Source organism: Camelus bactrianus, chromosome 17 (genome assembly GCF_048773025.1).
Source record: "Camelus bactrianus isolate YW-2024 breed Bactrian camel chromosome 17, ASM4877302v1, whole genome shotgun sequence".
In the NCBI taxonomy this organism is placed as follows: Eukaryota; Metazoa; Chordata; class Mammalia; order Artiodactyla; family Camelidae; genus Camelus; species Camelus bactrianus.
Window position 1 is genome coordinate 34202492 of NC_133555.1, and position 22806 is coordinate 34225297.

The 22806-nt window shown below is 56.8% G+C and overlaps 1 protein-coding gene across 2 annotated transcripts; it reads left to right on the forward strand.

The window, feature by feature from the left end:
• Positions 1–10557: 10557 nt before the first annotated feature.
• Positions 10558–22743, forward strand: LAMB2 (laminin subunit beta 2). 2 transcript variants are annotated; one of them, XM_010969194.3, is made up of 33 exons: positions 10558–10712; positions 10801–10886; positions 11004–11176; positions 11257–11392; positions 11473–11546; positions 11952–12140; positions 12230–12293; positions 12529–12731; positions 12820–12940; positions 13274–13462; positions 13663–13842; positions 13964–14076; positions 14341–14420; positions 14509–14641; positions 14825–14983; positions 15061–15188; positions 17136–17268; positions 17722–17914; positions 17992–18135; positions 18356–18587; positions 18670–18833; positions 18915–19139; positions 19228–19445; positions 19557–19653; positions 19745–20117; positions 20220–20404; positions 20478–20719; positions 20799–21147; positions 21474–21681; positions 21756–21897; positions 21981–22157; positions 22250–22409; positions 22488–22743. In XM_010969194.3, exons 1-33 carry the CDS (start codon positions 10558–10560, stop codon positions 22622–22624), a joined length of 5562 nt encoding a protein of 1853 aa, XP_010967496.2. In that variant the 3' UTR covers positions 22625–22743. The 2 variants fall into 2 exon arrangements, with proteins under 2 accessions (XP_010967496.2, XP_074201003.1); XM_074344902.1 differs by lacking the exon at positions 18915–19139.
• The last annotated feature ends 63 nt before the right edge of the window (positions 22744–22806 follow it).

Sequence of the window (22806 nt, forward strand, 5' to 3'; positions counted from 1 at the left end):
CTTTACTTCCTCCATCCACCTGCTCTCTCTTGTAGCCCGAGTTCTGGGATCTGAGCACTGACTCTCTAGGCTGTCGGCCCCTTGACTGTGACTTTGGGGGTGCCTACAGCAACAGGTATAAGGCAGGGCCTGGGGGTTTGGATCAAGTGGAAAGAATGGGGAGTTGACTCTGTCCCCTCCCTATCCCCACACTGGTCCAGGTGTTCCGTAGGGGAGGGCCTCTGCCTGTGCCGCCCCCACTTCCATGGCTGCCGCTGCCATGAACTCCAATCTGGGTATTTCTGTGCTGCCCTGGACCAAGCCACTGCTGAAGCCGAGCTGGGTCAGGGCCTCCAGCCTGATGACCCCCGGCTACCTGTGAGTGTCTAGGAAGGGCAGAGGCAGGGAGGGGTAGGAGGAAGTCAAGGCTCACACCTTGGGGCTCAGGAGAGGGAGTGAGTGTCCAGAGAGTGCTAGTTGGAGGAAGAGGCTGGACAGGGTTAGGAAAGTGAGGAAGTCCAGGTGGAGCAGCGTCAGCATGGTCAGAAGTTTGATGTCTTGGACAGAGCTGATATTCCCAGGACAGTGTGTGAGAAGACAGGGCTAGAGTTTTGGAGGTACTGACACACAACTTGCCCCCAGGGAGGCCCCTGGAATGCTCCCCACTGTACACAAGCCCCAGGGACCTCCCCTACTTGGCTCTGGCCCTGACTTCGGAGACAGCATGACCCTCGATGTGTCCTCCACCCTGCCAGGCGAGCCCATTACAGCCACCATCTACCCAAGGTGAGAAGTATGAGGAACGGGTTGGGTCACAGGTCACTAGCTCTTAGTAGGGACGAGGCCTAAGAACTGGGAATATGAGTCCCTGGGGGTCTTAGAGGAATGGGAACCTAAATCCTGAGGGTCCTAGGTCCTGGAGTAGATGGTCTGGGCCTGGGAATCTGTGTCTCACATCCAGGCCCTAAAGGAGCCCTGCCTCTGCATCAGGGAACTGGCTGTGCATTGTGGCCTGGCTTGGACTTTGCATGTGTGGGTGATGCTGCTGGCCTCTCTCTGCTGGCACCCGCAGCACCTCGGGTCCTAGAATATAACATTGTCCTGTGCTATGAGACCCTGGTCAGTGGCGTGGGTGCCAGGCAGGTGGAAGGGTGGTGCTGGGTGGTATGTGGGGGCAGCTCTATGACTGCTGACCCCTAACCCTAGGCACCTGGAAACTGGCAGGCATTAGTCAGTGTCCGTGCCCAATCCCAGCCTAGCAGTACCCGCTGCGCCCATCTGCTGCCCTCAGAACAGCTGTTCCAGGCGACCTTGACCCATGCATACAGGTAGGCAGGACCCTGTGGCCCCCAATACAAGACTCTATTATGTTACCAATACATTTGAAATAATACCCAAATGAAGTGGAAACCCTGCAGTATGATAAATCATGTCACAGAATAATCAAAATATGGACCTAATTTAAAACAGAGGGATTTAAGAACTTGTTTTTTTTCCACTGATCGTATGGACCCCATATCTGCACAATGGAAATGGGGCATTCTTAGGACTACACGATAGTGGCCTTCTTACCCACCCTTACTCCTCTGCCCTCTCCCTGCAGAGCTGTGGTTCTATCCAGACCTTTCTGCTTTGAACCCAGAACCCACTACTCTGTGACCCTGTGGCTGTGGCAGACCAAAGGGGTGCAGAGGCCTGAGGGGGGCACCATCCTTCTGGATTCAGTAAGATCTTAGGGGCTCCACCCCATATCTGGGGGAGACACAAATTATAGCAGGACATTATTGGATGCAGTGGGCCCGGGGGACGGGGTGGTGGAGGCCTAGAATTGCACCAAGAGGACTGAGACAGGTGGAGAGTGTAGGGAAGGGGATCCTGGCAGGAAGAGCACATGGCAAGGATAGAAGGTGAGGTACCAGACTTCACAGGGCCTTGTGGGCCAGGAGAGGGCTTATCCTTGGTCAGTGCAGAGCCATGGAAGAAATATGAGCAGGGAAGAGACATGGGGAGAATGGATTGTTAGGGGAAGGCTGCTGCAGTGATTGAGTGAGAGGTGGCATTGCCTGGACTAGATTGGAGCCATTGAAGAGGAAGGAGAAACAGACTCAAAAGAGAAACAGAAAAGGAGCGAGAAGAGGCTATGAAGGCCAACGTAAGGAAGTTACAGCAGTATAGGTGTTAGTGCGTGGGGCAGGGGTCACTTCCCCTGCCGACACCCTCAACCTACCAGATTGTGCTCCTGCCACGGGTGAAAGAGTTGCCTGGGCTGAGATCCGTGGACCCTGGGGCCACAGGGAGCTCCACAAGGCGGGCTGCATGGAGGCAGTGAGGATGGGCCCCTCTAGCACCAGGCCTGAGGCCTGTGCCCACCTTGCTTGCAGCATCTAGGCCCTGCTCCATGGGGGCGACCTCGGTGAGTGTGTGGCCCTGGCTTGAGGGATCTGAAGCATAGGGATTGCAGGAGGCACCATGAGGTTCATCTCATCTTGCCTTTTCCTGGCAGCATGTGAGTGCCATCCCCAGGGTTCACTGAGCACCAAGTGTGCCCTGCTGGGTGGGCAGTGTCCCTACCATCCTAATATCATTGATTGTAGCTGTGACCACTATGTGCCTGGAATGTATGGCTTCAACCCCACTGGCTGCAGTGTTGAGCCTTCAGGGCCAGTGGGTGTTGGTGTAGGGTCTGGGACCAGCCATCTCCTTTCTCTACATGGCTTGATTGCCCTGTCATTTCCCAGAGTGCCACTGCCACACTGAGGGTGCCACCAGTGCCATCTGTAACCCTATGAGTGGGCAGTGCCCATGCCAGGCTGGCTTTGCTGGTCTCCGCTGTGACCACTGCCTCTCTGGCTGGTGGGGCTTCCCTCACTGCCAGCCCTGTGCCTGCAATGGTCATGCTGAGTTGTGCCACCCACTCACAGTCGTCTGCCAGGACTGCCATGAAGCCACCATGGACCGGCACTGTGACAGGTCAGGCTGACATTGGAAGGGTTGGGGAGGAATTATGGTGAGTGGGCTAGTCCCCATTCTGTGTGCTCATGCCCCCAGGTGCTTGGATGGCTACTACGGAGACCATACCCTGGGCTCAGGCCAGCAGTGCCAGCCTTGCCTCTGTCCTGGGCAACCTGGCTCAGGCCTCTACCATGGGATTTCCTGCCATGTGGACAGTGCAAGTGGCCGTGTCCTGTGCCTCTGTGCACCTGGCTATGCAGGTGAGGCGCTGCTGGCAGTGACAAACCATGGCCCTGCTCACTTGTTCACAATCCCATCAGATCCACAAGGGAAATCTTTACCAGTGCCCTCTGTATGTAGAGCTGCAGGCTGGGCACCTCTCCTCAAGAAGTTGCTGTTCTTGAGAAATTATAGGCATGGAACTTGTAAGTCAAGAAGATGGACCATAATGTAGCTATTGTGTCCTCTGCCCTCCTGGCTGGATCTCAGACTTTCTGGCTGGTTAAGTGGGACTCAGAGGCCCCAAGGGTATAGGAAGATAACTGAGACAACCCACACATATCCCAATCTTCCCCAGGCCCCCGCGGTGTCCGCTGCTCCTCTGGCTACTTTGGGCGCCCTTGGCCAGGAGGAGACCCCAGGAGGAGTCCGTACTGGCCCTGCCAGTGCAACAACAATATTGATCCCTGTGACCCTGCTGCTTGCGATCCCCACAGTGGGCACTGCCAGCACTGTTTCCAGTACAGCCATGGCCCTGGCTGTGCACACTGTAGGCCTGGCTTCCATGGCACTGCCCTGTGCCCAGGGGGCTGCCGGCGTGAGTGTGTGGGTGGGATGGGTGGGGGCATCCCAAGGTGGATAGATAGGTTCTTTTTCCTCAGACCTTGTCAAGCCCTTCCTCTTCCCAGGCTGCCGCTGTAACCCCCAGGGCACCATCCCTGTGAGGTGCCCATCTGGGGCTGAAGCCTGCTTCTGCAACCAGGTCAGCGGGCAGTGCCCCTGCTGCCCCACACACTGGGGCAGGACTGTAGCTTCTGTGCCCCGCCTCTTCTGGAATCTGGGAGGGCCCCGAGGCTGCAAACCCTGCAGCTGCCATGCCCGACACACTTTGCAGCCAGTGTGTCACCCAGTGAGTGAACCCATGTTGCAGGTAGCATGTGGCAGCAGCCAGGTGTGAGTGAATGTGTGTGCCTGTGACAGGTGTGATTTATGGCTGGTTAAAGTGTTAATGTGATCACCAGCCGGGGTGTGTGTGGCTGCAAATAGCCGTGTCTATGCTCTTGTGTGACATTAACTGTGAGCAGACTCGAGATTGCATGGGCCCGACCCCACTCGCAGCCATGCATTAGTGTGTGGGTGAACCACAATGAGTGGGTCATGACAAGTGGAATGAGCGTGGGCTCAGGAGAGGGGGCAGAGGGTGAGGACTGAGAGCTGGCACAGGCAGAGACGGATGGCCTTGGGAAGCGCATGTTTCCGGGAGGAGCCTGGTCAGTGACTGAACAAGATGATGTCTGAAGCATGTTCTTGTGTCCTTGAGGAGGAGAGGGTGGGTGTTGGGGGGTGAAGGAGGCATGGGTTGAGAGTGTGGAGACAGTGGGGTGCTCGACTCAGGACACTGAGGAACAAAGGGTAGCAGGTCAGGAGTTGAGAACTTGGAGGGCCAGTCTGTGAGGGGCGAGGCTAGCAATATGGGAAGGTGGGGACTGGTCAAGGGGTCAGGTTGGAGGAGGCAGGAGGGAGAAGCCCTCAGCCAAGCACAGGTGTGGTGCTGCCTCTGAGCACTCATGTCCTTCTCCCTCCCCTAGAAGAGGCTCTTTGTTTCTGACTGGTCGTATTCCTTCCCCTCAGGTCACCGGTCAGTGCCCCTGCTGGGCAGGATTTGGGGGCCGCACATGCTCCCCGTGTCAGGATGGGTACTGGGGTGACCCAGAGCAGGAGTGCAGAGATGAGCAGGCTGCTCACACAATCCCCCGCCAGGGGTGAGGCTGCCCTGATGGGGCCCTCAGTGTAGGGGAGCAGGGGAGCAACTGGGTGATCCTGGGGGAGAGCACAGTGTGTTTATTGCTGTTTCCTCCAAAACTTAATGAAATACTCATGAAAACAGCTGTAGGAAAAAAGCGTTGGCCAGGCTAGGTCAGGTATGTCTGCAGAGAGGACACGTTGGTGGCTCTTTCCTGACCCTACCTTGCCGTCTTGACCCTAGCTGACCCCTGACCAGTCTGCAAAGCCCCTAGAGCCCAGTGCCTTCCTGCCCCAAGGCTGCCATGCAGTATGGCCTCTTTGGCCAAGGTAGATGCCCGTGCCCATGGCCGTTCTGGACAGTGGCTTGTGTGAGGACCTTTACAGTCACACAGGGCCGTTTTCTTCCTTCAGACTTCTTGGAGGCGAGGCTCCGGTGAATGCTGCCTGCTTCCTTCCCTAACCCTGTCTCTCCCCCGCAGCCTGTGCCTGTGACCCCCAGGGCTCCATTGCACCAGCTGTGACCCACACACAGGCGCCTGCCACTGCAAACAGGGCATCTCAGAGTGAGATGCCAAGCATGTGCCCGTGGCTCCAGAGGTGGCTTTGCACAGTGCACGTCCTGCCCTCCCTGTTTCACCTCCTGGAATCAACACCTGGCTCTGCTCCAGCTGCAGCTAGACGTAGTGGCCCGGGAGGTGGCTACCCTCTGTCAGGGGATGCCTGGCTGGGGTACCAGGGGCCAGGGAAGACACTTGCAGGCCCTGGAGGGGATACTCCAGCAGGCACAGATGCTCCTGGAATCTCCCTCCCCCACTGTGGGGCCCCTGCAACAACTTGCAGAGTGGATAGCTGGACTCAGGCAAGGGGTCTGGGGCCAGTAGGGAGGCGATCTCCAGCTAGCTTCCCAGGTCAAGGACTCAGAGGGTCACAGGTTGGCCTATCTGACTCCTGGGTTTGGAAGTGAGGGGAGTTTTCTTGAGTGAGGAATTGGGGAGGAGAGGGCATCTCTGGCCAGGCTGTTGATACTCCATCTTCCCATAGGAGGAAGACAATTGCATTGGCCCAGACATTGTGGGCCACCAAACAGGTTGTTGTAGAAAGAGAGCCATGGGTTAATGGGCAGTGTGAATGTCTTAAAAGAATTATCCCAGGAGCTAGACTGTGTCAAGGGCTTGGCCTGGCCCAAGAAGGCCACAGGAGCCCAAGGTGAGGCCAGGTGGGCAGGTGGGTGAGCAGCAGGTGAGGGGAGGGGCTAGACTGGGGCAGAGGAAGGAAAAGGGTGCCGTTGCTTACATATCTGGGGGACCCAGGAGGCCCATGGACCCTGCCTCAGCCACTGGAGCCCTGAGCTGCTCCTCTGTCCAACCTTCCCATTCCCTGCAGATGCTGAGGCCCAGGCCTATTCAGCTGCCCTTCTTCCCCAAGAGGTCATACGTGGACCCCAGATTATGGCAACACCTGGAGGACCAGACAGCATCCTGAGACAGGCCCGAGAGGCTTGGTGGTGGACTGAGCAGCTGCTGTAGGGGTTGGGCCATCAAAGGGATAGCTGTGTGGCAGCTGAAATTGGAGGGGCTGGTCAACAGGGTCCAGAGTCTACACCCACAGCTTCTGAGACTCCTAGTCAAGCTGGAGTGGTGGGTGGAGATATGGATCACTGTGGGAAGTTTTGCCAAGACAAGGACTCTCTCCTAGGGGTAAACTGGGTGTAGGGCGATGGGAGATCTGGGACATGCATTCCTCACTGGATCCCCTATCTTGTTGGCAGGAATGCACGGGTTGGGGACCTGGGCTGGCCTGTGTTCCTATGCCCTGTGTTGTTCCCTCTTGTCCCAGAACCCTGCCCACCACCCAATGGGCTCTGGTTGCCTCTTGTAACTCCTCTTATAGCCTGGACCTAGCAGTCACAACTTCGGAGCGGTGTCAGCAACTGGTACAGAGCCATGGGGGCCATGGAGGGGAACATGGGGGAAGTCATAGGGTATCATGGCTTGACCATGGGGTTGCAGGAGAAACATTCCACGTCTGATCTGCCCCTACCAGCTACTGCAAATCCAGGCCACTGCAAGCTCTATGGGAATCCAGGCCCAGAAGATGTGGCGTCATATAAGGGGGTCCAGGGGTGTGGCCACTGTGGCTCATGTGCAAGCAACTGTTCAGACTGTCCAGCATTCCCTCTTGGGTACATATCTGCTAGTTGTGTGTCTGAGGGCAGGGGCAGGTGGGCATCCAGGACCTGTTATAATACTCCTAGAATTAAGAATACTCAGTGGGTGGGAAGGGACTGGGATTTCAAAATGTAGAATAGATAAACAAAATTGTACCGTGTAGCACAGGGAAATATATACAGGATCTTGTGGTGGCTCACAGCGAAAGAGAATGTGACAATGAATGTATGTATATTCATGTATAACTGAAAAAATGTGCTCTACACTGGAATTTGACACAACATTGTAAAATGACTATAACTCGTTAAAAAAAAAAGAAAGAATACTCATCAGGGTTGACCAAGGGTCAGGTGGGAGCACTAGTTTTCTATTAAATGTTTGGCAAGTCAGGGTTGGGGGTCAGGAGGAACTGATTTGTAGTGTTTGTCAATTTCCAGTGGAAGGAATCCCCCCGTGGCTGATTTCAGTCTACCTATCATTTAACAGTTGGTTCGCAAAATTCTTGAAAATTTGACAATTGGTTCTTGGAAGCCTCCAGCATACCATGTAGTCATGTTAGAGGCAGGATCAGTGAGAGGTTAGGGTCAAGGTTCGTTGGGTCAGGGATCAGAATTCATGTCCAGGGTCCCTACCTCCATCCCTACAGATGAAGGTGCAGATGCTATGAGTGTGGAGCTGGTGGCATGGCGTGGGCTGGCGGTGCCTCTCCCCCGAGGTGGAACAGCAGGCATTGCCCTGCTGGATCAGATCCAGGGTGCCTGCCCTGTACCAGATGTCATAGGCCAGGAACTGCCCAGAGCTGAAGGTGTCCTCCATCAGGCACAGCAGACCAGGTGAAGGGCAAGGAGGCTGGATGTAGAGGTCAGAGGGTGGGGAAGAAAGGGATGCCCAACTGATCATCTGTGCCCTTCAGGGAGGGTATAGTCAGGGCCCAGGACCAAGCACTGGATGTTCAGGGTGTGCTGGCTGAGGCGGGAACTCATGCAAGAGCTATAGAGCAAGGGCTGCAGGTGGTGAAACAGAGACTTCAAGGCCTGGAAGCCAGTATACAGGAGGTGATACCCCACCCAAACCCCTCAGCTCCCTCACACCTCTTGTTCAGAGGCCACTGTGATCCCTGTTCTCCACCTGAAATGTTTGACCCACTGTGATACTATGGTGCTACCAAATACCCTGACCATGTGAACACTTTACTTAGTTGCTACCCTAATGTGACCTCTCTGTGATCCCCTGACCTTTGCCTCAGGTGGCAGGGCTACTGGCCTGGGTGGCTCTGGAAGTGGATGTGACCCCAGTCCTGGGGCGTTTGTCCAGTGCAGCTGTGGCTCTCAGGACCCTTTTGGCCCTGAGTCAGCTGCAGGCCCAGGAGGCAGAAGAGCAGGCAGCACATGCCTTGGGCATGGCTGGGAGCCTGAACAAGATGAGATGGGAAAAGTGGACATTAGAATCTCAGGGACACCTCTGGAACAGTGTGAAGTGGGGTTTAGGCTGGGACTGGACTGTGCTGGGCTGAAGCAGGATCTCAGTTCTAAAAGCCCCTGCCCCCCAGGAACCTTGGGCAGCAATGTGTTTGGGACAGTAGGGTCTAGGTGGGGTGGGGTTTCAGATCCAGTCCTGCTCTAGGAGTTGCAGGTGTCCCAGTTAGGTGTGACAGAGTTGCAGGAGGGCACGTCTAGCCTGGTGATTATGGTGCAGGATGTAGGAGAGCGGGTACAGCGGGAATGAGCTGAGGCTCAAGAGCTGCTAAAGCTGGCACAGAACAGCTGGAGCCACCTGGAGGGTGCATGGCTGTGCCATGGTGGGGAGAGTACAGGGGCAGGATCAGGGTCAGAAGGGAGGGTCAGAGTCACAAGGGTGGTGTAGGAGGGTCAGGGCTGGGTCCAGGTCAGGTCCAGCTTCATGTAGGGATCAGGCTGCGGACAAAGTTCAGAACAGAGGGTCAAATGTTGACTAGGGTTAGAGCTCATTTAAGACTGGGGTCAGAGTCAGGCCGTGACAGAGATGAGGACCAGGGTCAGAGATGAGGGCCAAAGGTCAGAGCCTGGCTCAGATGACCTTGATCCCCAGGCTTGGAGCACCACCTGGCACAGAACGAGCAGGCACTGGGCAAGAAGGTGGCCACCCTGTGGACCCTGGAGCAGCAGGCAGTAGAGCTGCTTGAGGACACGTAGCTGTGGGCCAATGCGTATGCCACCTGCTGACTGCTGTCTATGGATGCCAGTAAGAGGGACTCTGGGACTGCTTGGGTGACTCAGAGTGACCAGAGTGGCCCAGGAATCTCCTGACCTTGAGAGACCAGAGACACCACTGAGTGGCTCCCCCATCCTGAGCCCCAGGAGACACCATGATGTCTTCCAGTGGCCCTCTGACCTTGAGAAACCTGAAACATCATGTAAAACTCCCTAAGGCCATCGAGTGCCCCAAGACCCTGATAGATCCTTATCTTTAAGTGATCTAAGGTTCTGAGCCACCTCTAGTATCCCTGAGCCCCTCAGGTGGACTATGTGACCCTCAGGGTGACTGGAGATCTCTACTCCAGATAACTGGTGTAACTCCCAGCAACCCTGGAAGTCCAACAGATTGACTGCCTCCTGATTTCCCTGAAGAACCCCCAGCTTTCTCCCCTGGGCCAGCAGCTCCGGGGTACTCTCCACTCGACCCCAGACAGAAAGTGGGTGCAGCTGTGGCAGCTCAAAGTCATCCTGACATGGCCCTACAGTCCCACAGAGTGCCTGGTCCTGCCGCTGTCCCAGGGGCCTGGGTGGGGCACGCGCTCCGGCAGCGCGCATTCCAAGCCCGGGCTCAGGCACTCTCGGCAGGCCAGAAAGTCCGGAGTGGATGAATAGCCGTAAGATCTGGATTCGCTCGCTACTGCTCTGCTCTGTTGTCGGTGCCCAGCACCTATTTATACCAGGAAACTAAGCACTTCTCGTGCCTATGTGCTGTAGTGACTGGGGGAGGTGGAGACCTTGGGCAGGGGATGGTCTTTCTCCATTTCTACCCATACCCCTGTGTTGTCCTGTCTCTCCTGCCAGGCCATCCTAAACCTTCCCAAATCCCTGAGTAGGGGAGCTTGACAGCCCTGAGTGCACCCTTCCACCTCCCTGCTGATGCTGGAGCCCTGGGACTGAAAAGACTACTCGATGGTGACTTCCGAAGCATCGACAACACTGGGGACAAAGGCTAATTTCCATGGGCCCTTGAGGTCTCGAAGATCAGACTCCTTTGCTTATGCCATGGCCCCTGCTTGGTGCGTTCCTTAACTGCAGTGGCGTAAAGCCCCAGGCCCCTACCTTCCCCTGGCTCTGCACAGGCCTGGGTATGGGGGCACAATAAAGATTTGCAGGTGAGCAGGCCTGTGTCTGGTTTCTAGAATGAGGGAGGAGGAGGTTCTGCATGATGGTGGGCAGCAGAGGCTCAGGGAAGGGAAAGGTCCCAGGGGCCCACACCAATTTGTGGCTGAGCCAGTTCCAGAAAGGTGGAGGGTTTCTGCATGATGTTGTGCTCCTGCCCGAGATCCACTCCATTCTTTGCTTCCTGCCATGCTTCCCAACTTTGCTCAAAGTCGCCAGACTCCGAGCAAGTGGAGGGACCGCTGGACAGACAGAGGACTGAGTGGGGAATCAGCCAAGGACCCACACAGGCAGAGTCAGCATGGGACCCCAAGGGTAGGGGTGGGTGGCAAGGGCCCCAGACCTCCCACTTCCCCTCTCATCCTGATTCCCCTCCTCTTCAGGATGGAGCGGGCCTCAGGGGAACGAGGGAGGGACCTGAGGGGACAGCTTGGGCCCTGGGAGCTTCGACTTGGCCTGCTGCTGAGTGGTGAGAGGGCCGGGTGAAGGCCTGGGGTTCGCGGGATGTGATGGTGGGTCCTCGGGTAGCTGGCCCTGTGGCTACTGGGTGGGAGCTCAGCAGAACTGGCTGACCCCCTGTTCCCAGTGCTGGCCACCGCCCTGGCCCAGGCCCTGGCCCCGGATGTGCCAGGCTGTTTGCGAGGAAGCTGCTACCCTGCCACGGGTGACCTGCTAGTGGGCCGCGCCGACAGACTGACCGCCTCATCCACCTGTGGCTTGCACGGCCCCCAGCCCTACTGCATCGTCAGTCACCTGCAGGTGCGGCTGGGGGTGGGGTGGGAGGGCTGACTCAGGGTGGGGCTGGCACTGGCTGAGGCACTGACCCTGACCCAACCTAGGACGAGAAGAAGTGCTTCCTGTGTGACTCCCGGCGCCCCTTCTCTGCTAAACACAACCCAAACAGCCATCGCATCCAGAATGTAGTTACCAGCTTTGCACCACAGCGCCGGGCAGCCTGGTGGCAGTCAGAGAATGGTGAGGCTGTGGGTGGTGTATGGGTGAGCAGGGCTGCCCACCAGTAGCCTCAAGTCCCTGATCTCCGACTCCTGCCCCAGGTGTCCCCGTGGTCACCATCCAGCTGGACTTGGAGGCTGAGTTCCATTTCACACACCTCATTATGACCTTCAAGGTGCCCGCGTGTCTGGGAGCCTGCTTGAAGCACCCTGCTTGGCTCCTCATTGCCCCTGAATAGAGTCCCAGCTTCTCAGCCCAGCCTCCCTGCTCTCATATGCTGTTTTCTGGCTGGATGGGAGGTTCCTTCACCTCCCACAACTTCTGTTGCCTCCTACTTCCAAGCCTTTGTCCATGCTGCCCCAAACCCAGGCTGGGTCAGGTACTGCCTCCCTGGGCCCCATGTCCGCTGAGTCTCCCCACTAGAGGTGGCTTCCCATCCTAATCCTTGCTTGGCTTCCTCTCTTCACCCTGACCTGTCCGTGATCTGCTTGAGGGCAGGCCTCAGCTGGGCAGGGCTCTTGATGGGCCTGGGCTGGACTTGGGTCCTGGTGCTCACTGATCAGCCATGCCCCCTACCCAGACATTTCGCCCTGCTGCCATGCTGGTGGAGCGCTCAGCAGACTTTGGACACACCTGGCATGTATACCGATATTTCTCCTATGACTGTGGGGCTGACTTCCCAGGAGTTCCACTGGCCCCTCCACGGCACTGGGATGACGTAGTTTGTGAGTCCCGCTATTCAGAGATCGAGCCATCCACTGAAGGAGAGGTGAGGGCTGGGATCTGGGCTTGGGGCAGAAAGGGGCATGATGGGCCTGAGTCAGGTCCAGTGTCTCTAATGACTCTATGCCCTTCCAGGTCATCTATCGTGTTCTGGACCCTTCCATCCCTATCCCAGACCCCTATAGCCCACGGATCCAGAGTGAGTGTTCCATTCTTTGAAACTGGCATAGTCCCAGCGTCCGGCTGGTGACTATTTGGGGCCTCAGTAGCTATTTTGGGTGCTTCCTAGGGCAGGTGCCAAGTCCAATTTAGCTCATATAGCTGTAGACACAGGAGGTCTCCCAAGGTGACCTTGGCAGCTTCAGCCCCTGGGTGGGCATGGGGCAGCAAGGGCCTGCCTGGCCAGCTGGTCCTCATCCTTTCCCCCCACTTAGACCTGCTAAAGATCACCAACCTACGGGTGAACCTGACACGGCTACACACGCTGGGGGACAACCTACTTGACCCACGGCGGGAGATCCGAGAGAAGTACTATTATGCCCTCTATGAGCTGGTTGTGCGTGGCAATTGCTTCTGCTATGGACATGCCTCACAGTGTGCACCCGCCCCAGGGGCACCAGCCCATGCTGAAGGCATGGTGAGGTCCTTCAACTGGCTGGAGTAGGACTGCGGGCAGGGGTGGCATGGCTGGACAGTGCTGACCACTTGCCTGCCCACCCTCCTAGGTTCATGGGGCCTGTGTCTGCAAACACAACACCCGTGGCCTTAACTGTGAGCAGTGTCAGGATTTCTATCATGATCTGCCCTGGCATCCAGCTGAGGACGGCCACAGTCATGCCTGCAGGAGTGAGTGAGACCCTGGCCCCCATAGTCCCACAACTCTGTGGCCTGGCTGTGCCCTGGGCAGAATCTTGAGCTGGCTGGTTAAGTTCCTAACACCTCAACTGTGTCTGAAGGATATCCACATCTTAATGCCCCTGGGGATTTCCTCAACTCTCCTCCACAGTCTGCTCTGGTTAGGGGCCCAGTTTTATGATGCTGAAGCCTTCAAGTCCCTGAACCCCTACTCACAAATTCTGGCCTGTGGCAGGGACCTCAGGAGACACTGGGGATCCCTAAGCCCCTTACCCTCAGGACATGGTCCCTCAAGTGACCTTTGCCCTGCCCTTCCCTCCCAAGAGTGCGAATGCCATGGGCATGCCCACAGCTGCCACTTTGACATGGCCATATACTTGGCGTCTGGCAATGTGAGCGGAGGTGTGTGTGATGGATGTCAGCACAACACAGCCGGGCACCACTGTGAGCTCTGCCGGCCCTTCTTCTACCGTGACCCAACCAAGGACCTGCGGGACCCAGCCGTGTGCCGCCGTAAGGCTGGGATTGGACACGGGAGAGGGAAGGCTGATCCTGGGGTAGGAGCTGAGGTTCCAGACAGCTGTCCAAGTTGCAGGGATTTGGGGTGGGGGGTATAGGATGGAGCCAGACTGAGAATCTAGGGTGGGGACTTGAGAGATGACTGGTGCTGGGTAGCTGGGATAGGATAACCCTGTATATCTTTTTGCCCTCAGCCTGTGATTGTGACCCCATGGGTTCCCAAGATGGTGGCCGCTGTGACCCCCATGATGATCCTGCACTGGGGCTGGTCTCGGGCCAGTGTCGCTGCAAAGAGCATGTGGTGGGCTCTCGCTGCCAGCAATGCCGTGACGGCTTCTTCGGGCTCAGTGCCAGTGATCCTCTAGGCTGCCAGCGTATGTTCTTCCTGTCCTGACTCCTGTGCTAACCTTAACCCTTGATCTTTTATTCTTGACCCAACTGGACATGAGCAATGCCACAGCTCCCCACAGTGCTGATAGGTCTCCTTCCCTGCAGGATGTCAGTGTGATACACGAGGCACAGTGCCTGGGGGCACCCCTTGTGACCGCAGCAGTGGAGCCTGTTTCTGCAAGCGTCTAGTGACTGGACGTAGCTGCAGCCGCTGCCTGGTGCGACTGGATGGGGCTGGAATTCTGCACTTATACTCAGAGCACAGGGATGGGGTGGTGTCCGAGCCCCATTGGGTGGGTGCTAAGAGTTTAGGGGCCAGTCCTGGTTGAGAGGCCTCAGGTCTGGGAGGCCACGCCTGGGAGTCAGTGGTCTAGGGTTCATGTTTTCCCCAAGAGATGGTAGAGGCTGACAGCCATCATTGGAATCCCTGCTGGACAGCGAGGGGATCTAATTCTGGCCCCTAGCAATTTCCTCTCCCCTAGCCTGGCCACTGGGGCCTGAGCCACGACCTGCTCGGCTGCCGTCCATGTGACTGCGACGTGGGTGGTGCCTTGGATCCCCAGTGAGTGCTGTATAAGGGGCTCCAGGACGGGTGGGAAAAGATCCTGGGCAGGATGGGAGTCCTTCTTGAGTAATCATTCACTTTCTAGGTGCAACGAGGCCACAGGTCAGTGCCGCTGCCGCCAGCACATGGTGGGGCGCCGCTGTGAGCAGGTGCAGCCTGGTTACTTCCGGCCCTTTCTTGACCACCTAACTTGGGAGGCTGAGGAAGCCCGAGGGCAGGTAGGGAGGGCAGGATGTGGGTGGTACTATGACTGGAGAGGCAGGGTTACAGGTGGTGCCTTCTATGGGGAGGGAGTCAGCCTTGAGCAGGGCCTCAGCTGAAGAGCTGGGGTTTGGGAACAGACTGTGGCAGAAGAGGAGATGCCTTGCCCGAGTCCCCACCGCCTCCACATTGCCTCCAAGGGGCTTGATGTGGTGGAGCGCCTGGCCACCCGCGGGGGTACTCCGTCCTGGACCGGCCCAGGCTTTGTTAGACTGCGGGAAGGCCAGTCACTGGAGTTCCTGGTGTCCTCTGTACCAAGAGCCATGGACTATGACCTGCTGCTGCGCTTGGAACCCCAGGTCAGGCCTTGTGACACTTAACCCAGAGCTGATCCTCCGGGTGTGGGAGCATCTCCTCCATCGTCCCATTTCCCCAGGTGCCGGAGCAATGGGCAGAGGTGGAACTGACAGTGCAGCGCCCAGGACCTGTATCTGCCCACAGCCCATGTGGGCATGTGCTGCCCAAGGATGACCACATCCCAGGGACTCTACGACCAGGCACTAGGTGAGGACACTAATGGTTACACCTACAGCTGTGGGTCAGCCCTAAGCTTCCTGCAGGGTACTTAGAAGACCCCACTGGTCATTAGTCTGGTTCCTTCCTTCAAGTGCCTCCTCCTCTTGAGTGCTGTTTGCCAGCTGCTGTTGGGCATGGCACTAGTCAGAGGAAGGAGGCAGACAGAACAAGGCCTGCTCCTGCATGGGCCTGGGTTCCAGGGGCCAAGGCAAGAATTAATGGGAACCCATCCAGTGTCAGTATGGGGAGTGCCCAGTGGGGGAAGCGAGGGCATCAGAGAGTACTCTCAGCAGGGATGTAACTGGTCTGATTAATGTTTTATTGTCTTTGGGGTAGTATTTGTTTCATGTATCTTCTTTTATTTAATTTTTAAATTTTTTTGATATAAGCAAGATTTTTATTAGTTAAGTAAAAAAATAGTGAAAGATAGTACACTCCCGAGAATTGGGAGCAGGGCAATCCAAGAGAGGAAAAACAGCCTGGTGTATCTTCTTTTAATTAATTTACTTCTTTTAAACTTTTTATCATGTAAATATTCAAATATACAGAGAAGCAGAGAGAATAGCATAATGAACCTGGCTGTACCCATTATAGATATTTTGCCAATTATAACTATGTTTAACAAAGATTCTTCTAGTTGCTGAGTGAATAGACTTAAAGGGCCAAGGTGGAAGCTGGGAGACCCCTGGCAACTGTTGAGTTAGCTGAGTGACAGTGGACTGGGCAGAGGTGTAGCAGTTGAGGTGGTGAGAAGAGGAAGTTTTCAGAGGGTTCTAGTGACAGAGCTGATGGCTTAAACAGGTAGGAAAGGGAGAAAAAGTGGAAAAGTGACTCTAGGGTTTTTGGCTTGGGCATCTGAATGGGGCGAGGCTCTTTATTGAGATTGAGACATAGGGAGGAGCAATTCTGAGATGCTTCGACATGGAGGACAAGGCCAGTGCATGGTTGGATTTCTGTGTCTGGAATTACTGGGAGGGCTCAAGTTGGAGATATAAATTTGAGACTTGTCACGAAAGAGGTGGGTCTAGATTAAATGACCAGAGAAAGGAAGGAGGACCAGAACCAAGCTTTGGGGTACTCTAGTGTTAGAGGCCAGTACAGAGGGAGGAGCTGGGGGATGGGGAGAAATTGAGAGTCTGGACAGAGTCCCAGAATCTAAGAGAAGAATGTCTCAGGAAGGAAGGCACACTGATCTCATCACACGCTGCTGAACACTGGAGCAGATAAGAATAGAGAAGTGACCTCTGGATTTGGCTACATGGAGGTCGCCAGTGACCTTGGGACAGGCCGTCTGCATGGCATAATGGGGCAAAAGCTCCCCTGAAGTGGGAGGCTATATATAGAGTGGAGACAGTGACTACAATCAAGTTTTAGTCACCTTGATCTCAGACTTCTAGCCTCCAGGATGCGAGACAATAAATTTCTATTGTTTAAAAAAAAAATGTAGGGATTCATTGGGCAAGAGAGCAAGGACAAAGCATCAATCAGCCAGGGAGAGACTGGAGGGACTGAGCAAAGATTTTTTTTCAGCGGGGATCAAAGAACCCTAGCATGGGTTTGCAGGCTGATGGGAATGACCTGGGGTGGTGGGAGGTGATGCAGTCTTGGTGAAGAGGAGCAGTGGTTGGAGGCTGGAGGTCGAGGTTGGAGGAAGTGTGAAGAGGTCACTGAGGAAAAATTGCTAAGTATTTGTGCCAGGGAAATGCCGTATGGAATGTTTTAAGCAAGACAAGTCTGCACAGGTGATTCCAGTGAAGCATGTGTATCTTCTGTACAGATTCTCTGTCAGATTGTCCAGCTGTCTTTGGTCTGGCCCAGTCCTAGTCTCTTTCTTGGCCAATGGTTTGGTTGCTGTGTGTGGGGTGGGAAAGCCCAAGATGATGGGTATAGGGACTCTAGGTGACCCCCGTACCTGTCCTTGCCTACCTACCCCAGGTACATGGTGCTTCCCAAACCTGTGTGCCTTGAGCCTGGCATCTCCTACAAGCTGCATCTGAAGCTGGTGCGAACAGGAGGAGGTGCCCAGCCTGAGGCCCCCTATTCTGGACCCAGCCTACTCATTGACTCGGTGAACAGTTCCCTCTCCCCATACCAATCAAGATAGCAGGGCCTGTGGGGTGGGTCCTGTAGTGGTGGCTATATAGAAGGGGTCTGTGACAGAAGAGGCAAGTCCATGGGAGTGCTAAGCTTAGTGCTCTGGCAGTGCCAACATGGTCCTAGGTCTGAACCTCACTCTTCCTTGCTCATGTGTTTTTATTTTAATTTAAATTTTTTAAATTTTTTAAATTAATGGACTTAATTTTTTTAGAGCAGTTTCAGGTACACAGCAGAATTGAGCAGCAAATACAAAGAGTTCGCACATAGCCCTCCCCACCCACACATACATACTCCCCTACCCTCAGCATCCCTCATCAGTGTGACATATTTGGTACAATTGAGGAACCAACATGGACACATTACTATCAACCAAAGTCCATAGTTTACATTGGGGTTCACTCTTCTTGTATGCTCATGTCTTAAGCTGGTGCTGCTGCCCCGTGTCCTGGTGCTGGAGATGTTCAGTGGAGGTGATGCTGCGGCTCTGGAGCGCCGTGCCACTTTTGAACGCTACCGCTGCCACGAGGAGGGCCTGATGCCTAGCAAGACCCTTCCCTCTGAGGCCTGTGGCCCCCTCCTCATCAGCCTGTCTACCTTTCTCTACAACGGAGCCCTGCGTGAGTGCCTGGGGGGTAGCTGGTGGAGCAGAGGTGTTGGGGCTCAGCCTGACCTGCTCTTTACCCTCTTCCCACAGCCTGTCAGTGTGACCCCCAGGGCTCACTGAGTTCTGAGTGCAACCCCCATGGTGGTCAGTGCCTGTGCAAACCTGCAGTAGCTGGGCGCCGCTGTGACCTCTGTGCCCCTGGCTACTATGGCTTTGGCCCCACAGGCTGTCAAGGTACTCGCCTGCCCCTTCGTCCCTCCTGTTCTCTCTCCTCCCCACTACTGTTCTCCCTCCTCCCTCTGGCTCTGCTTCTTCCCTCCCCTAACTCTGCTTTGGACCCCACAGTCTTAGTCCTGGTCACATGAAATTCTCTTCCGTTCCCTGACCTTCTACCCTGACCCCACCAGAATCCTCTCAAGCTCCCTCCCTGGCTCAATCTCTGCCTTGCCCCCAGCCTGCCAGTGCAGCCCCGAGGGGGCACTCAGTGGCCTATGTGACGCGACCAGTGGGCAATGCCCCTGCCGAACTGGTGCCTTTGGGCTTCGCTGTGACCGCTGCCAGCGTGGCCAGTGGGGGTTCCCTAGCTGCCAGCCGTGTGTCTGCAACGGGCATGCAGACGAATGTGACACCCACACAGGCGCCTGCCTGGGCTGCCGTGATCACACAGGGGGTGAGCACTGTGAAAGGTGAGCCTGAGCAGCTGTGAGCGAGCTGATGGGTGGGCAGGCTGCTCAGGGATGGCACAGCTCTTCCTCCTCCTCCCTGCAGGTGCATTGCTGGCTTCCACGGGGACCCACGACTGCCATATGGGGGCCAGTGCCGGCCCTGTCCCTGCCCCGAAGGCCCTGGGAGCCGGCGGCACTTTGCTACTTCTTGCCATCGGGATGGGTACTCCCAGCAGATCGTGTGCCACTGCAGGGCAGGCTACACAGGTGAGTAGGTAAGGCGCAGGCACGGGATCAGGGTTGTGCAGCTGGGCTGAGCACTCACGCCTTCCCCCTGACTGTGGGCAGGGCTGCGATGTGAAGCTTGTGCTCCTGGGCACTTTGGGGACCCATCAAGGCCAGGAGGCTGGTGCCAACCATGTGAATGCAGTGGGAACATTGACCCCACGGACCCTGATGCCTGTGACCCCCACACGGGGCAATGCCTGCACTGCTTACACCACACGGAGGGGCCGCGCTGTGCCCGCTGCAAGCCTGGCTTCCATGGGCAGGCTGCCCGACAGAGCTGCCACCGTGAGTGTGGGCATGGGACGGGATGATTGGGGTGGGTCTCCACTGCTCCAGCTCCCCTTGATTAGTGTGCTCATCTTGCCTGGCACAGGCTGCACCTGCAACCTGCTGGGCACAGATCCCCAGCAGTGTCCATCCACTGACCGATGCAACTGTGACCCAAGCAGTGGGCAGTGCCCATGCCTCCCCAACGTCCAGGGCCCTAGCTGTGATCGCTGTGCCCCCAACTTCTGGAATCTTACCAGTGGTCGTGGCTGCCAGCCCTGTGCCTGCCACCCAAGCCGAGCCAGAGGCCCCACCTGCAATGAGGTATGGGACCTTACTGCGGCTCCCTGGGGAGAGGGGGCCAGCTACCTGCCTTAAGTCTTGAGGGCTCAGCCTCTGATTGAGGCCTTGACCTTTGCCCTGTTTCCCCTCTAGTTCACAGGACAGTGCCACTGCCATCCTGGCTTTGGTGGGCGAACTTGTTCTGAATGCCAGGAGCTCCACTGGGGAGACCCTGGGTTGCAGTGCCGTGGTGAGAGAGCCAGCGGGGCCAGGGTGGATGGGGGACTTCCCAGGATGCCCCCACCGGCACCCTAACTTTGTGGTCTCCCCTTTTCCTGCAGCCTGTGATTGTGACCCTCGTGGAATAGACACACCTCAGTGTCACCGTTCCACAGGCCACTGCAGCTGCCGCCCAGGCGTGTCTGGCGTGCGCTGTGACCAGTGTGCCCGTGGCTTCTCTGGTGTCTTTCCTGCCTGCCACCCCTGCCATGCATGCTTTGGGGACTGGGACCGCATGGTACAGGACCTGGCTTCCCGTACACGGCGCCTGGAACAGTGGGCACAGGAGTTGCAGCAGACGGGTGTGCTGGGTGCTTTTGAGAGCAGCTTCCAGCACATGCAGGAGAAGCTGGCCACTGTGCAGGGCATTGTGGGTGCCCGCAACACCTCAGCTGCCTCCACTGCGCAGATCGTGGAAGCCACAGAGGAGCTGCGGTGCGGATGGGAATGAGCATACGTGGTGGGTGAGGCAGAGGTCCAATGTACCAGGGCCAAAGCCTCTTTAAACAACATCCTACCCCGCCCCACCCCATGCAGGCGTGAAATCGGGGAGGCCACTGAGCACCTGACCCAGCTGGAGGCAGAGCTTACAGATGTGCAGGATGAGAACTTCAATGCCAACCATGCACTAAGCAGTCTAGAGCGAGACGGGCTTGCCCTTAACCTTACACTGCGGCAGCTTGACCAGCATCTAGACCTGCTGAAGCATTCAAACTTCCTGGGTGAGTTGTTGGCCAACTAGGCAGGTGAGTCAGGGTTGACCTTCACCTGACTGCCTGTCTCTGCCCGACTTAGGTGCGTACGACAGCATCCGCCATGCCCACAGCCTGTCAGCAGAGGCAGAACGTCGTGCCAACATGTCGGCCCTGGCAGTGCCCAGCCCTGTGAGCAACTCAGCAGGCACCCGGCACCAGACAGAGGCGCTGATGGGTGCCCAGAGGGAGGACTTCAACCGCAAATACATGGCCAACCAGCGGGCACTGGACGAGCTTTCTGCCCGTACCCACACCCTGAGCCTGACAGGCATAAATGAACTGGTGAGGCACAAGTGTGGGGTGCAACATGCGGGTGTGGCCGTTCCTTCCACTGGGACCTGACTTGTTCTGTGTCTGGCAGGTGTGCGGGTCCCCGGGAGATGCACCGTGTGCTACAAGCCCTTGCGGGGGTGCTGGCTGTCGGGATGAAGATGGGCAGCCCCGCTGTGGGGGCCTCAGCTGCAGTGGGGCAGCAGCCATGGCGGACCTGGCCCTGGGCCGGGCCCGCCACACACAGGCAGAGCTGCAGCGGGCACTGGCAGAAGGTGGTGGCATCCTCAGCCAGGTAGCTGAGACCCGTCGGCAGGCAGGCGAAGCACAGCAGCGGGCCCAGGCAGCCCTGGACAAGGCTAATGCTTCCAGGGGACAGGCGGAACAGGCCAACCAGGAACTGCGGGAACTTATCCAGAGTGTGAAGGACTTCCTCAGCCGTGAGCCTCCCTTGTGGCCCAGGCCATGTGGTGTTTCCCCTGTGTCTGTGTTCATATGTGGGTCAGGGCCTGCATTGTACCTGTGTTTATGGTCACAAATGGGCAAGAGCTCATGTCTGGACCCTGAGCCCTTGTCCATATGTGGTCCAGAAGTCGACAGCCCTGAATTTATGTCCCATGTTTAGTCCCTGTCATTGTGGTTATGTCCTTATGCCTGTTAGCAATCCCTACCCCATGTGTGGTCCCTGAGTACATACCCCAAGATTGTGTCCCCATGCCTGTGCTGGGGAATCTGTGTCCCTAAGCTCTTACCTATGTTCCCATAGAGGAGGGGGCTGATCCTGATAGCATTGAGATGGTGGCCACACGGGTGCTAGAGCTCTCCATCCCAGCATCACCTGAGCAGATCCAGCACCTGGCGGGTGAGATTGCAGAGCGGGTCCGGAGCTTGGCAGATGTGGACACCATTCTGGCGCGTACTGTGGGAGACGTCCGTCAGGCAGAGCAGCTACTGAAGGATGCACGGCGGGCACGGTGTGACCCCGACCTTAGACCCCATTCTTGACACTTCCTGATACTTGCAGGCCCTGATTTCCTTTCTTCCTCAGGAGCCGGGCTGAGGGTGAGAAACAGAAGGCAGAGACAGTACAGGAGGCACTGGAGGAGGCCCAGCGGGCACAAGGTGCTGCTCAGGGTGCAATCCAGGGGGCAGTGGTTGACACACAGGACACAGAGCAGACCCTGCACCAGGTATGGTCTCTCTGGGACATCAGTGGGGCAAGGTTATGGGTGTGCCGCATAGACCTTTTTAACCCTGGGCCCATTCATGGCAGGTGCAGGAGAGGATGGCAGGTGCAGAGCAGGCACTGAGCTCTGCAGGCGAGCGGGCTCAGCAATTGGATGGTCTCCTGGAAGCTCTTAAGTTGAAACGAGCAGGGAATAGCCTGGCAGCCTCTAGTGCTGAAGAAACAGCAGGCAGTGCCCAGGGTCGTGCCAGGGAAGCTGAACAGGTGGGTTGTGGCAGAGCCAGTTGGAAGAGGGTAGGGGTAGAGGCTCGGCTTCTACTGGGCCACCACCCTGACCCTGCCCTTTATATCTGCAGCTGCTGCAGGGCCCACTAAGTGACCAGTACCAGACAGTGAAGGCCCTGGCTGAGCGCAAGGCCCAGGGTGTGCTGGCTGCGCAGGCACGGGCAGAGCAACTGCGGGATGAGGCTCGGAGCTTGCTGCAAGCTGCTCAAGACAAGCTACAGCGGCTGCAAGGTGAGGATGGGGTGGGTGGGCTCCAGAGATGTGGGCCTCAGGGAGTAGGCCCCTTCAGCTGAGATCTGTCTCTCCTAGAGCTGGAGGGCACTTATGAGGAGAACGAGCGGGCTTTGGAGGGCAAAGCGGCTCAACTAGACGGGCTGGAGGCCAGGATGCGCAGCGTGCTTCAGGCCATCAACTTGCAGGTCCAGATCTACAACACCTGCCAGTGACCCTTGTCCGAGGACTACCCCAGACCTCAGTCCCCAGTCTCTCCCTGCACGCATTACTGCCTGTGCATGGAATAGTCCCCAGCCTGGCAAGGCCCCCAATAAACCGGTGTGAATCCCTACTGTGTGGTCTGGACTCTGATTTGGAGAGGGCGGGGTCTCTGGGCGGAACCTCGGGGCTGCCA

Bases quoted from the DNA above. Each gene is read 5' to 3' on its own strand.
- LAMB2 (XM_010969194.3), top strand. From the start codon at position 10,558: ATGATGTTGTGCTCCTGCCCGAGATCCACTCCATTCTTTGCTTCCTGC. The intron at 11,547-11,951 runs GTGCCCGCGTGT...CCCCCTACCCAG, and splicing joins ACCTCATTATGACCTTCAAG to ACATTTCGCCCTGCTGCCAT. The intron at 18,136-18,355 runs GTACTCGCCTGC...CCTTGCCCCCAG, and splicing joins TGGCCCCACAGGCTGTCAAG to CCTGCCAGTGCAGCCCCGAG.